The 14,688-nt window shown below is 40.5% G+C and overlaps 1 protein-coding gene across 1 annotated transcript; it reads right to left on the reverse strand.

Moving 5' to 3' along the window:
• Positions 1–469: 469 nt before the first annotated feature.
• LOC132898392 (FERM domain-containing protein 6) lies at positions 470–13,044 on the reverse strand. The gene is made up of 13 exons (XM_060939944.1): positions 12,964–13,044; positions 12,670–12,760; positions 12,286–12,386; positions 12,148–12,206; positions 11,818–12,013; positions 9,963–10,118; positions 9,804–9,875; positions 9,619–9,687; positions 6,846–7,005; positions 3,486–3,683; positions 1,824–1,964; positions 1,655–1,677; positions 470–1,272 (listed from the first exon to the last, which is right to left on the reverse strand). Exons 1-13 carry the CDS (start codon positions 13,042–13,044, stop codon positions 1,123–1,125), a joined length of 1,497 nt encoding a protein of 498 aa, XP_060795927.1. The 3' UTR covers positions 470–1,122.
• Positions 13,045–14,688: the final 1,644 nt, after the last annotated feature.

Consider the following 14,688-nt stretch of genomic DNA (forward strand, 5'->3'; position numbering starts at 1 on the left):
GCTAACATGACAGGAGTATTTCACAAAGCACACAATGTATCCACCCACAATATATGAATATGGTAATAGTTATATACACACACTATCATGGACTGACATGCATTTCTGAAAAACAGTAATAATAATTTGAATAAATTAATAAAGATGCAATTTAAACATCATATACACACACTTACCCTAGCCGACGATGGTATGAGTGAAGTTGCAAGTCAAAGAAAAAAAATTTCCACTTGAAGTCATCATTTGGGGGTGGGTGTTTGAATGAACTGCCTGCCTACAAACCACATGCACACGTGCATGCTGGGTGTGTGTGTTCATAAGCTGCTTGATAATGTCATTTTTTTTTAATATTATTACATAAGGATAATTTTGAAAAGGAAAGAGAAAGAAAGAAAGAAATATTATTACCAAATGTATCAATACCAGTATCAAAACAAGCATTCTATGAATGTAGTTTGTGGCTGTGAAATCTTAGTTACTGGTAATGTTGGAATTGTTTTGCCAAAACAGAACAACAACCCACAGCATCATAACAACAATGCAGTTTTATTGGTAGTGAAACTACAATGAAAAAACAATGTGAAGTCAGGTAAATTGTGCCACTTTTTACTGTTACTCCATTAAAAATGATTATGCACCCAATCATGATTTTTAGAGAAAGCAATAAACAACAAGACGTCATGTGTTATGCTCATTTCTCAGGGTTGAACGTGCGGTTAGGAAAGGTAGAACAGAAAGAGTGAAACCCATGATAACTCACTGTAATGCACGTCCTGGTTTCTATATTACTTTTATAAAATGTTAATGAATGCAAGATAATAAAATACCAGCGTTCAGTAAATACTATTATTAGTCTTCAGCCAATTTGGCTTCGTGACAATGGATTGCAACATCATCATTCTTTACTTATTCCAGTGGAAATGGCAAAACAGACAATGGTGAGTGTAGGGGATTACTGGAAGTTTTGCGAAAGTGTAAAAGGGTGAGCGAGAGAGAGCAAGAGACAGAGAGAAGAGGGGGTAAAAAACAGGAAATGCAAGGGTGTAAATGTAGCCATTTTTGCATGTATTTTTTAATGTGTACAGTAATATGTACAGATTTAGCCACTTTTATGGAAGATAATTAAAATATTATGTCTTCTTGTCCTTGCTTATATGTCAGCAGGGTGCCAACATGTTCTTTGGGAGAGTTGACTGAGTGTGAGACATAATGGTTTTCTACACTCTCCCTGCACTGGTCCAAAGAAAGGCTGCAAGTTCTCAGCCTTAAAACCTATAGAGGAAATAGAGCTGTGAATTATCTGACAATTCATTATATCCTGTGAATAAATCTGTGAAAGATACGACAACTTTGGTTCAGGACTTGTAAGCACAAATCTAAGCAAAGAACTGACTGATGCTATTCAATATTCAAGGCAGTTCTTCTAAATGTTGTGGACTATTGTTTAAGAGAAGTCCATGGTACATTGTGACTAGATTCATCAGATAAGCATTTCCTGTTCTTCTGAAACCCAACTTCTTTAGAAGTCCCAGTTGTCTAGCTTTTTACAATTTTCATTACAATTTGGAAGACAGTCAAACATTCAGTTCTCATAAATTCAAATCATTGAAGGGGATTGCATGTGTGTCATAATAACCAGAGTTATAATACTCACCTGTTTCATCTCCATTGTACAATCTAGAAAAAAAAAAGAAATTGATTTCAAGTCAAATTTAAACACTACAGCACATCTTACCTTAGCTTTGCTGATATCATTAATGTGCCGATCATTGTAGATCTATTACTACTCCAACATGGTACTATGGCAGATTTTGGCCTCTCACCTATCCACTGAGACACAGTCACTAATGGAGGCCCATCTACAGACACACCTTCCAGGAATTGTATGATCTCTTCAGGGTCATCAACAAACGTCTCCTCTGGCTCATCAACACACAGCTCAATCTCATCTAAGTCATCCAAATCTGTCAGATTAATAGGGGGACAAAAAGAACAACACTCTTTTAACCTTCTATAGTAAATTACTATTAATGTATGTATAAACACACACACACACGATAACAAAATGTTATCAATGAATTTATTCTTGATGTCCTTTTTAAAACCTCTTAGGCTTCAGAAGCAGTGGTGCATTCATGTAACTAGACTGCATTTCCGCAGAGGAAATGCAAAGTGTGCTTGCTCAGCTGTAGCAGATGGTCACCAATAGTAACTGGATCAGAGTTTTTTCTTGAAATTTCCGACTTTTAATCTCGGAATTTTGAAAAAAATATTTTCTCCAAGTGGCCCTAATACGCTTCCGTAGAGACATGAGACCTCATGCTCTAAAATCTGTTTTAAATGGCTGAGCTCACAGTGTTATTGTGCTGATACAGCAAACCATTAACACTGAGCATGCTAATATGCTAACTGCTAACATGCTAACAGATAGCATGTTAACAGCTAGCATGCTAACATGTCACCATGATAACAGCTAGCATGCTAACATGCAAAGGTTAACACACTAACATACTTTGGCTAACATGCTAACTGTTAGCAGGCTAACATGCTAATGCTAACATGCTAACAATCAATCAATCAATCAATCAAACTTTATTACAGACTCCAATGTCCAATTAGACATAAAAAACATGTACAGTACAAAACATACATTGTGACAGTTGTAAAATCACAAATAAGTAAACAAATAAATATATTAATGCCCTTCCTATAGTATGCACAAGTACCAGTGTTTCCACATATAGGACTGATATCTTACAGAACTGCACCTTGGATTGGTCAACTCCATAATGAGATTATTCTGGGACCCCTGCAGCCTACCTATGAATTTATACATCAGTCCTCTCAGGGTGGCCTGAAAGGTGGTTAATCTTAAGTTACAAAACAGCTCGCTGGCACTACTACCCCTGGTCCAAAGAAAGGCTGCAAGTTAACACGATAAGGCAAACATGCTAAAGCTAGCATGTTAACATGCTAACGACTAACATGTTAACTGTTAGCATGGTAAGACGCTAAGGTTACTATGCTAACAGCTAGCATGCTAATATGCTAACATGTAGCATGGTAACAGCTAGCATATGAACATGATAATGCTAACATGCCAACAGCTCGCATGCTAACATGTTAAGGCTAACATGTTAACATGCTAAGGCTAATATGCTAACAGCTAACATACTAACAGCTAGCAATTCAACAACCTAAAGCTAAAATGCTAACAAGCTAACTGTTAGCAAGCTAAAATGCTAACTGCTAACATTGTCGGAATACACAAAATGATCTTGCTCACAATGAAACTTTCATCTGAAAACATAAACATGTTATTTTTATTCCCAATTTACTTTCCATTCCTGTAATTGTCAAGTTATATACGGTGTGTTGAAATGAACATGAGAAGAAAAACAAAACTGCAACCATAAATATTATGTTTCCTGTAAAGGGAAAAAAAACACACTTCTGCATTTCTGCTCTGACGTAAAATGGCGAACCTGTTTTTCTTTGTACTTTTTGAGAAGTTCCCCAAGCTGCATCTCTGGCATTTGTTACTGAGACAGTCACCAGTGGCTCAACATCGTGTTGTCGGGCCTTGTCCAGGTAAGACTTCATGGGTGGAAGCTCATCCTCACTCTCCTCTGAGTCTGGATCAGTACTGTCCCTGATATACACTTCCCTTTGCTGCCTTCTCTCTGTCCAAGGGAAATGAAGTGTGTCACAGTTTATAATCTATCATCCATTTGTCAAAGGTGTAAAGACTATAGAGATCTTGCAGTCACGTGACCGGAAAGTACACAACCCCCATCTTGTCGGTCAAAAACACCGCTGAATACTGCTGCACTCGTGTACAGAATGGATCAATTTCAACCGACGGACTACACGGCTCATTTTTCTAATGAACAGATAACTATATATGTCTAAAATAAACGATCTACAGATTTGTGACCCTTATGGCTTACCGGACGGAGTTTTCACGACCGGATTTTGAACTGCCAGCGGAATACCCGGACGTGTATGATTACCTCATTAACTTTCCCTCGCTGTTCAGTGGTGAAGCACTGCGTGCTTATAAATCTCTGGACAGTTTTCTTTACAGAAATTCAGGATTTGTCAGCGACTCAGATGTGGCATCTTGTAAACAAGAAAATAATCCTCATTGGATGGGTAAGTCACTTAAGTATTGAGTATAGCACTGACCAGCCGATTATAGAATAGAATAAGGTAATTCCAAATCGTCCGTCTTGTTTACATGGATCTGGCGTTGGAGAGGTAGAGGCTTAGCAGTGGAGGTTTGAGTAGCTGTTTTCTGAGCTTAGTCAACAGGCCGGCTCTGCCTGCAGCCTCGCTTTTGCTTCTGCTCCCGGCGCCGCCTCCTTCGCTTTGCTTCCAATAACAATCCACAGAGACCCCGCTGGTCTCGCTATCTCGTCCGGAATGTGATTTTTTTTTTTCTCGTCCGGAATGTTGTGCATGCGATAGAAATCGCTACAAACCGTCATTTTCTGCTGGAAACCAATGTCCAGTAAGTCCATACGGTTGTAGTGGATATTGAAGTCTGGTACAGACGAACAACACGCAAAAATACACACAAAAAACATAAAAAACGTGCACAGGTAGGGAGAGCTTGAAGCCACAGCCGTTGTAGTAGAATTGTATATAGTAGGGTTTTCCAGAAGAAAAGGTAGAAGTAAAAGCAGAAGTAGAACCAGAAGTAGAAGTAGGAATATGGCGTTTGACCTACACGATGGCGTCTGTCACAATCTGGATCGGCTGTGATGTCACATGCAAGTGCTCCATACTACATAAAATATTTTGGAAACTGGTCAGTAAACTGGGAAAGCTTCAATCAGTGGTGACATTGTGGATTTGCTTTGCATTGTAGTCCTACTACTGTAGGGTGACCAGACGTCCCGGTTTTACCGGGACAGTCCCGATTTGGGGTTGTGTGTCCCGAGTTCCGACAAAAGTCTGTCGGGACATGGATATATCCCGGTTTTCGCCACTCGCAACGTTTGCGACTGAGCAGCGTGGGAATCATTAGCGGAGAAATGTCTGCATTTACTATTTTGATGAATTGACAGGAATCGCAAACTTTCTTGGTTACTGCCCCCTGGCCCTGTGGCATGGGTGTTTATTTAGCCACATTATTCCAGACAACAGAACGTGCTGCCATGTAACAATAAAATAAACATTAACTGGCGCGAATATTCTTTGTCTAGCAGCTAGTAGCAGTAATGCCGCAGCAATTATGCCAAAAAGAAAATGTACCTTTTCCAAAGATTTACAGGGCACCTACCCCTTCCTCCGAGAGGTGCAGAACAATGCGCACGAAGCCGACTGCACACACTGTAAGTGCTTTGTTCTTGTACTGAGTTGGGTAGCCTATGCTGCAAATGCTGTGCGCTCCTGTGGGGGCTTTCCTCGGGCTGTCGCCCCTCTCCTCCTTTATTGCTGTTTTGTTTGAGTGTATGTTTACGGAAGCTGCGAGAGGCCCTTCATATAATCTTTTTTTATTCACCTTGTTATCCTGAGATAACGACATAATTAATTCAGGATCTCGAGAAAACAACACAAATAATTCGAGATCTCGAGAAAACAAAACCGTTATTCCGTGATCTCGAGAAAACAAAGCAATTATTTCATGATCTCAGCTGGATCACTGTATCTCCGCCAGTAGAGACGAAGCCGGGCCAGTCTTCTGCGGAGGTGCCGCGGACTAATTTTGAAATTATCCCTTATTAAAAGACTTAATGCAATCTCTCCCTCTGTCAACCCCTGATCAAAATATTGCTTTATTAGGTGATCAATTATTCCAGATATTCTAATGACCAAAGTTGCGTCTATACAGAATGAGAAATAGCCCCAAAGTCAGCATATCACAAGTCTCTTGGCGCACCTGAATGAACCATTTCTCAGCTGTTTACTCGAGATCATGAAATAATTGTTTTGTTTTCTCGAGATCACGGAATAATTGTTTTGTTTTCTCGAGATCTCGAATTAGTTGTGTTGTTTTCTCGAGATCCTGAAATAATTATGTCGTTATCTCGGGATAACAAGGTGAATAAAAAAAAGGATTATATGAAGGGCCTTTCTCGGCTTCCGTAGTATATATTCTCAAATCACTTGTCTCTTTTTTGTTTCTGTTTAACATACCATTCTGACAGTTTGGCCATATTGCTGTGTTGAACAGCTTGTTGCACCTTCCATTAAAGTGTTCACTTTTGTACACATCTTCTTGCTTTATTCATTCAGTTGTGGGGAATGGTTAGTAAGGTTGATTCTGACCTAGGCTATGTTGAGGTCACATATCTACTTTTTAAGTTCATGCTATAGTGCATACAATTTTAGAGATATAGCCTACATGTGCATATGCATTCTTCTTGGTGTTCTCACAAACAGGTGAAATAAATCAGTTTAAATTTGGCCTATGGACATAGCCTGGCCTATTCTCAGCCATTACAAAATCTGTTGTCTGACCATAATTTAACTGATCTGTATACCACTATGCTACTAGATAACAAAATGCCTGTTTGTTTTATTTCATGTGAGATGTTGATAAATGTGAGCTTCAACAAAATGATAAGAGCACCTCTCTGAGTGTCACGTTTACGTAAAAAAAAAGGTGTGCGTGCACGAGCATGGTCGCGTGCAAAAGTGTCCCGGTTTCAGACTAGGGAAATCTGGTCACCCTATACTACTGAGGAATAATTAATGACTTCTGTGGGGTAGTACTGCCTAATGAAGGACAGATTTGATGGGAAACACAATATGGTGGAACATTTACAGAAAAAGATTACGCTAGATTACAGAATATCTCTGACATACTGAATATAGGCAGATGTGTTGGCATTCACCTTCTCTCTGTAGCTGTTTGAATGAATGGGTTGTGTTTAGGTGCGCACGATGGTTATTGCTCATGTGCTTCAGCAGGTGTTGAGAGTGTCTCACTGACTGCGTATACATCACCAGAATATCCCCAGCCACGCCATCTGCCCTTATCTCAAACTTTCGGCCCTGTGGACACCAAATGTGTTTCAGGTTTAATTTATAAAACACTGCCAGTCAAAGGTTTGGACAGAAAAGATAAAATCTTTATATTTCATTATGTTAAAGACATTTTGATAAATGCTTATGGTTTAAATTTGCTCCCAAGAGAAATGTAAACTGTGAAATTAATGCCCATGTATGATTTTCTTCTTTAAAAAAAATAAAAAAGCATTTTTATTAAAGTTATTTTTGTTTACAGAGGTTTTTTTTTTTTTTTTACCAAAAATCTTCATGCAAACAAGTGGCTTTCCTTCAGAACTTAGGAGCAGCAGTCAACAAGTGCTCTACTTTTTTGGGAATTTTAAGAAAAGCATTATTTGTGGCTCCCTCTTCATGATAACTAATATTTTGTGACACCTGCACTACATTGCAAAAATCTCATCTCATCTCATTATCTCTAGCCGCTTTATCCTTCTACAGGGTCGCAGGCAAGCTGGAGCCTATCCCAGCTGACTACGGGCGAAAGGCGGGGTACACCCTGGACAAGTCGCCAGGTCATCACAGGGCTGACACATAGACACAGACAACCATTCACACTCACATTCACACCTATGGTCAATTTAGAGTCACCAGTTAACCTAACCTGCATGTCTTTGGACTGTGGGGGAAACCGGAGCACCCGGAGGAAACCCACGCGGACACGGGGAGAACATGCAAACTCCACACAGAAAGGCCCTCGCCGGCCCCGGGGCTCGAACCCAGGACCTTCTTGCTGTGAGGCGACAGCGCTAACCACTACACCACCGTGCCGCCCCCATTGCAAAAACCTGAAAACTGAATTTGAGGAGAAAATTACTTAATACTAGTGAAGTTATCTTGCTGCATGGACAGATAATTTTACTTGACAAGAGATCTTGGAATAAGTCGGTTGCAATCTAGAACTAGGTTTAATAATCTCAGAATTGGTGTCTCGCATTCTTCTAATAGGAAATGTGAGATCGTTTCAACTATTTTCAAGATATTTTCACTTGCTAAAATATAATTTTTTGCAGTGGAGAGAGCATCACAGCACTCGGGACCAGGAGTACTACATTGTTTGCTCCTGTTGTTAGGCCTTTAGGCTGCATTCTGCATGAAAAACCTTCACTGTTAAATAAAAAAATGTATATACAAGCCTAAACACATGATCTAAGCACTATGCACATCACAACACACAAAGTGTGCTTCTCCCTCTCATATATAAGAATTTGATGGAAGATCATCTAAAAAGTGGTCGGCACAAAAATAAGGGAGGGAGTGCTTATACATGGGCAGTATATCAAATATATTATATAGAATATTATAAAATAAATATTCTGCATACTATGATGTACTGTATATATTTCATGAACCAAAATCTCATCTCATCTCATCTCATTATCTCTAGCCGCTTTATCCTTCTACAGGGTCGCAGGCAAGCTGGAGCCTATCCCAGCTGACTACAGGCGAAAGGCGGGGTACACCCTGGACAAGTCGCCAGGTCATCACAGGGCTGACACATAGACACAGACAACCATTCACACTCACATTCACACCTACGGTCAATTTAGAGTCACCGGTTAACCTAACCTGCATGTCTTTGGACTGTGGGGGAAACCGGAGCACCCGGAGGAAACCCACGCGGACACGGGGAGAACAAACAAACTCCGCACAGAAAGGCCCTCGCCAGCCGCTGAGCTTGAACCCAGAACCTTCTTGCTGTGAAGCGACAGTGCTAACCACTACACCATTGTGCCGCCCCTATTATTATTATTATTATTATTATTAAAGCATACTATGTTTTGTTAAGGCTGCATATTAATACCTGAAACACTTTGAAGAAGAAAAAAAAGGAACAAAAGTTGAAGCACAATGCCTTTGCTTTAAGTAGCTTCAACCAAGCCAACAACATCTCATCTCATTATCTCTAGCCGCTTTATCCTTCTACAGGGTCGCAGGCAAGCTGGAGCCTATCCCAGCTGACTACGGGTGAAAGGCGGGGTACACCCTGGACAAGTCGCCAGGTCATCACAGGGCTGACACATAGACACAGACAACCATTCACACTCACATTCACACCTACGGTCAATTTAGAGTCACCAGTTAACCTAACCTGCATGTCTTTGGACTGTGGGGGAAACTGGAGCACCCGGAGGAAACCCACACGGACACGGGGAGAACATGCAAACTCCGCACAGAAAGGCACTCGCCGGCCACGGGGCTCGAACCCAGGATCTTCTTACTGTGAGGCGACAGCGCTAACCACTACACCACCGTGCCGCCCCCAGCCAACAACATATTTATTATATCTGAACTTAGTTCCTTAGTAGCATCTAAAATGCACTTAAAACAACCTCTCAGTCCACTCATGGGGAGGTAACTATATCCATACGAGTTTCAAATTCGAACAAAAAGCTCAGAGTTTGTTTTGATATAAAATTCAGTTTTGGATGAACAGAGCTTGTTGCCCGTTGTTTCGAAAGGACATTAAAAGGAAAAGTCCAGCACATTTTGAATAGTAACGTTCTGTAGCTACTGCGCTATTAATTGAGTACAATTTCACTTTTACTTACTACCTATTTTAACAGATAAATATCATCTTTTGTAGAAAAAAAAAATTACCTGAAATTTAAGACAATCTATACTTGACCAGGCAAATTCATACAAAAGCTGGTATTCTTCACTGGCTGGCTGTGGACAAAGAAATTTCAGTGATTTATAATCTGAATATAATAATCCATGCATACTCCAGTATGAATGCGTAGGCATTTTCACAAGTACTCGTGCTGCATAGAGAATAGTTTTACCTCTATGTCATATATGTGCAGTCCTGTCAAAGCCAGGCCCAGCAGCATACTGGCACTCTTTTCCTTTTTACCCTATAAAAGAAGACAGATTTGCTTCTAAGATGGTATCAGTTTAATTGAACATGTTTCCTGTTCACGCCTTCAGGTTTGGGCCCTGACCTTCCTCATGCTGTAGAATGTGAAAGGCACGTCGCTCAGGCTACAGGCCTCCTTGATGAAGAGCAGAGAAGCGTCGTGTGCAGACATTCCCCTCAGCTCTTTGTGCAGGTCTGGAGTGTGCTGCACCACATAGTCACATCCACGCCTTTCCAAAATCTAATAATATATCATTATATTTAACACTACAATTTTAGAATTAAATCTTAATGAAGGACTAAAACATCATGTTTCTAAAGGAACGCAGTGTAATATTCCAGAATATTTTTCCAAGCCCTACATAAGGTAATAATCTGTATTTGTGCAGGAGCCTGTGAAAACCCATCACATGGTCCAATTTGGACCGTTTCTACTTTATATCACAACAGTATACAGAACGTGTTTTCCCAGGGTGAAATACATATCTCTTTTACACATATCTCAACCAGCAGTAAAGTTCTAGCATTTTAGGAGTAAAGCCTATTCTGTAAGACACTCCTCTTCCCCTACATTTATAGCAAATGAACGAATGGGAAAACAAAATCACTGGCAAATTTTAAATAATTGTAAGTTTACAATAGAAAATGCTGATTTTCATCTTGATTATATCATATCATCCACATCAGTCTTGGCCTGCTCAACAGAGATAAAAGTCACTCGTGCTATTTTACTAACTGGAGTCTTTTCATCTCAACACTCCACTGATCTCTGTTCAAGCTAACAATGGTGGGAAAATTAAGTCAGTTTTTCCATTGACTAAATTTACCACACACATGCACACATACACATACAGTACCTAGGGGCATTTTAGTGTAGTAAATTCCAAAACTGGAAAACCCAGAGGAACCCCGCAGAAACATGATGAGAACATACAAAAAAAAAACTCCCCAGACAATAACACAAGCTCAAGTGTGAATCAAGGACCCTCTCGACTCCACTTCCCAGCATTCACAGTGGCCTTCATTTATGGCCACCATGGAATACAACTCCCATCCTGCATTTCACCATTCACAGTCTCCTGATTTCTACTTGTAGACACCTGGATTCAGCCCCAGGTGTGTTCTCATCTGGCCTAATGGTTAGAAATGCAGCTTTGGGACCAAAAGGTTGCTGGTTCAAGTCCCTAAACCAGCAGGAATGGCTGAACTACTCTTGAACAAGGCACCTAACTCCCAACTGGTGTGTTGTACGTCACTCTGGGTAAGATGTAATGTGGTAAATGTACGGTAGTGTAATGGACTCACTCACAACACTCAGTCCTTGTGAAGTACTGTAAAAGGGCAGCCATGGCCTAAAAATTAGAGAAGCGGTTTTGGAACCAAAAGGTTGCTTGACTCCCCTGGTGGGAGTGAAGGAAGGAGAGAGGACTTTCCCCTCCCTTGACATCCATGGTTGAAGTGCCCCTGAGCAAAGGCACCAAACCCCTAACTGCTGCACCTGGATAGTACAGTGCCCACTGCTCTGGGTATGTGTCATCTCTGCTCACTTGTGTGTTCACTGTTTTAGATGCATTGCAGAGAAAGAACGTGACAAATATTTCTGCAAACAGTCAGTTCTGTGTGTCTGACTTTACCAAACCTTTGTTATTCAGGTTTTTGGACTTTTCCTTTTGATCTTACCTCTGATATCCTGTTTGTACCTCGCCTGATCTTTGCCTGTTTATCGACTTTGATTTTGTCTCACGTTTTAGATTTTGTCCGCCGGACTGCCTGAATAAACTCATTCTCAGCTTTTACATCTGTCTGTCACCTGCATTCCTGACAAAAGGTCAGGCTAAACAAGTCCTTTTTTCCAAAGTTATTCAGAGACAACTATGCATAATTAATATTCTCTGGAACACTATTCCAGACTTTCAATACGATTTAATAAAACATTTCACCACATTATGGCCCACCCAATGAGGAAAATAGTCCTGGGGAGTGAAGTAGGGTTCCACTCCCTCTTTCCAGTCACCCAGGTCTGCCTGTAAGGCGTATGCAGCCAGCTGGAAGAACAGACCTTCCTGCCCATAACATTGGGAGTTCAAAACTCTGTTTTTCAGCTCAGCACAGTACAGATTGCGGACCTTCTCGTCGCTGGAGTCAGATAAAGGAATAAACAAAATGTGGAACAGAAAGAACACCAACTTGAATACAGAAAAACAAAGTGATGCTAAACTGCTTTTGCTATAATAGAAAGCTTTTTCAGCAAAGCGAACGTTTTCACTCACACAATTTGTCGACCATTTCTTACGTAGTACTGAACTCTTAGATGGAGAACCATCCTGTCCTGTTAAAGCAAAGAAATGTGTACATGTAATTGCTACATCACAGAAAGTCCTGTTATTTTAGAAAATGTTTTCTTGTACTATAGTAATCTTTGGCATTACCGGCAATGTTTTCTTCTTCCATGTTTTAGGGAAGTATGTGGTTAGTTTTTTCTCCAGGTCAAGGAATAGGTGGTCCTTATCTAAGCCAAATTAATTTTAACACAATGAGCTGAAATCAGCCCAGTGAGCCAATGCACTCGGAAATATGTATTAATAAATGGTTAAAAATGGTTTAGTGTGTGCATTATAAATGTGATGAATCTTTGCACAACAGGTTCAAGCTCAAATGTCTCATGCACATTCCACTGTTAAACAAAACAACAAAAACGCATACTCAGCAGTAAAAATCCCCCCCCCCCTTCTCAAACATCCATAGACACTGATTTATTATATCTGAACTTACCGTATTATACACCAACTTACCATTTTCCAAACTCAGGCCAAAAGGATGTAAATCTGTAATACCAAGCAGTTGAGAGAGTTCGCTGATTACCTCTTGTCCCGTATTCTTTGACTAAAGTACAAACATGTATACACACACACACACACGCGCAAAAGGAGATTTGTCAGCCAAAGCACAAGGGCCTTTTTATGGATGAGCTTTTGTGTAATTCATAGCTATATAAAAGTCAAACAAGACCTGATATGGCAGCTCAAATGAGTGCAGCAAAAGTTAATGATGCCAACTGTTCTCAATATATCAAAGCATTAACTTACCCCAACAGTAATGTGGAGTTGCATCTTGTTGGGTAAAACCACCACACACAAAGCTCTGGTCTGATGGGCTGAGTATGGCATGTTCTTTACCTTTTTCAGCAGGGTGCTCACGAGTCAACTAATCTCTTAAACTCTTTCTGCTAGACTATGCTATGATGGTCTCCCGACAGCTAACTCTCTTACTCCCTGCAGCTAACACTCCTCCCGCCTCCTCAATGCCCTCTCTGCAAAGCAGTGTATAATAATATATCGTCGTCGGTCCTCTCGTTAATGAGGATGGGTCTCCTTCAAAATCTTCTCTCCTTCCTCTTATGTGCCCACAGATGACTGAGCAGGCCGAGACGAGAATGGAAATTTTGTGGGCATTGAGGGCATTGGATGGTAGGTTCTCTCTCATGGCCGTTAGCCAGTCTTTCCTTTCTGTGTCTCCTTTTTCTTTCTTGTGGTTCCTCAAGTTTGTTTCAAAGACTTAACAGGCTTTATTTGAAATGGCCCTCCAGCATGGTCTGTTGCTGGCTAGTTCTTCCAGATATAATAATAATAATAATAATAATAATAAAGATAAATAATAATATAATTCTCATTATAGTATTGTTTTTAAATTATTATTAGTGTTTTTTTATGGGGCAGCACGGTGGTGTAGTGGTTAGTGTTGTCGCCTCACAGCAAGAAGATCCGGGTTCGAGCCCCGTGGCCGACAAGGGCCTTTCTGTGCGGAGTTTGCATGTTCTCCCCATGTCCGCGTGGGTTTCCTCGGGGTGCTCTGGTTTCCCCCACAGTCCAAAGACATGCAGGTTAGGTTAACTGGTGGCTCTAAATTGACCGTAGGTGTGAGTGTGAATGGTTGTCTATGTGTCAGCCCTGTGATGACCTGGCGACTTGTCCAGGGTGTACCCCGCCTTTCGCCCATAGTCAGCTGGGATAGGCTCCAGCTTGCCTGCGACCCTGTAGAACAGGATAAAGCGGCTAGAGATAATGAGATGAGATGAGAGATTAGATGTTTTTTTACTTAGGTTTTGAAAATAATATTTTCAGGTCACAGATCCGGGTGGCAGGTTCTGGGTTCAAACTACATAGCTGACTGGGGCCTTTCTGTGTGGAATTTGCATGTTCTCTCCGTGCCTATGTGGGTTTCCTCTGGGTGCTCTGGTTTCCTCCCACAGTCTAAATACATGCAGCTTATATCAACTGACTAAACTAAATTTCCCATAGGTGTGAATGAGAGTGTGAATGGTTGTTTGTCTCTGTGTTAGCCATGTTGTAGATAGGTGACCTGCCCAGGGTCCAGCTTCCCCTGTGATCCTGACAGATAAGCAGTATAGATTACGGATGGATGGATGGATGGATGAGGGTCACAAATCCTTACATATTCACTAGTTGCTTAACTTTGCTACAGTTTGTTCTGTTCGTGTTTGCTAAATGATCAAATGCAAATGTAAGTGATGCAAAGAGGGAAACAAGTTTCTCAGTTCCCCTTTTGTACCTTGATGGTTGTTGGGAGAAACTTACTCTTTTTGTGAAAAAAAAACATATACATAAATATTTATATAATATTTAATGTTTTCTATGCTTAGCAGCTGAATGAAGTTTTGTACTTATGTTTTTTTAAATTATTATTATAGCTAAAATTACAGACTGAGAATTGACACAAAAATACTGTATTATATCCAACCTTGAAACATTATGTTCAGCAAACATATATGGGTATGGTGGTCAGATTTTTGC

This window comes from Neoarius graeffei, chromosome 14 (assembly GCF_027579695.1).
Source record: "Neoarius graeffei isolate fNeoGra1 chromosome 14, fNeoGra1.pri, whole genome shotgun sequence".
In the NCBI taxonomy this organism is placed as follows: Eukaryota; Metazoa; Chordata; class Actinopteri; order Siluriformes; family Ariidae; genus Neoarius; species Neoarius graeffei.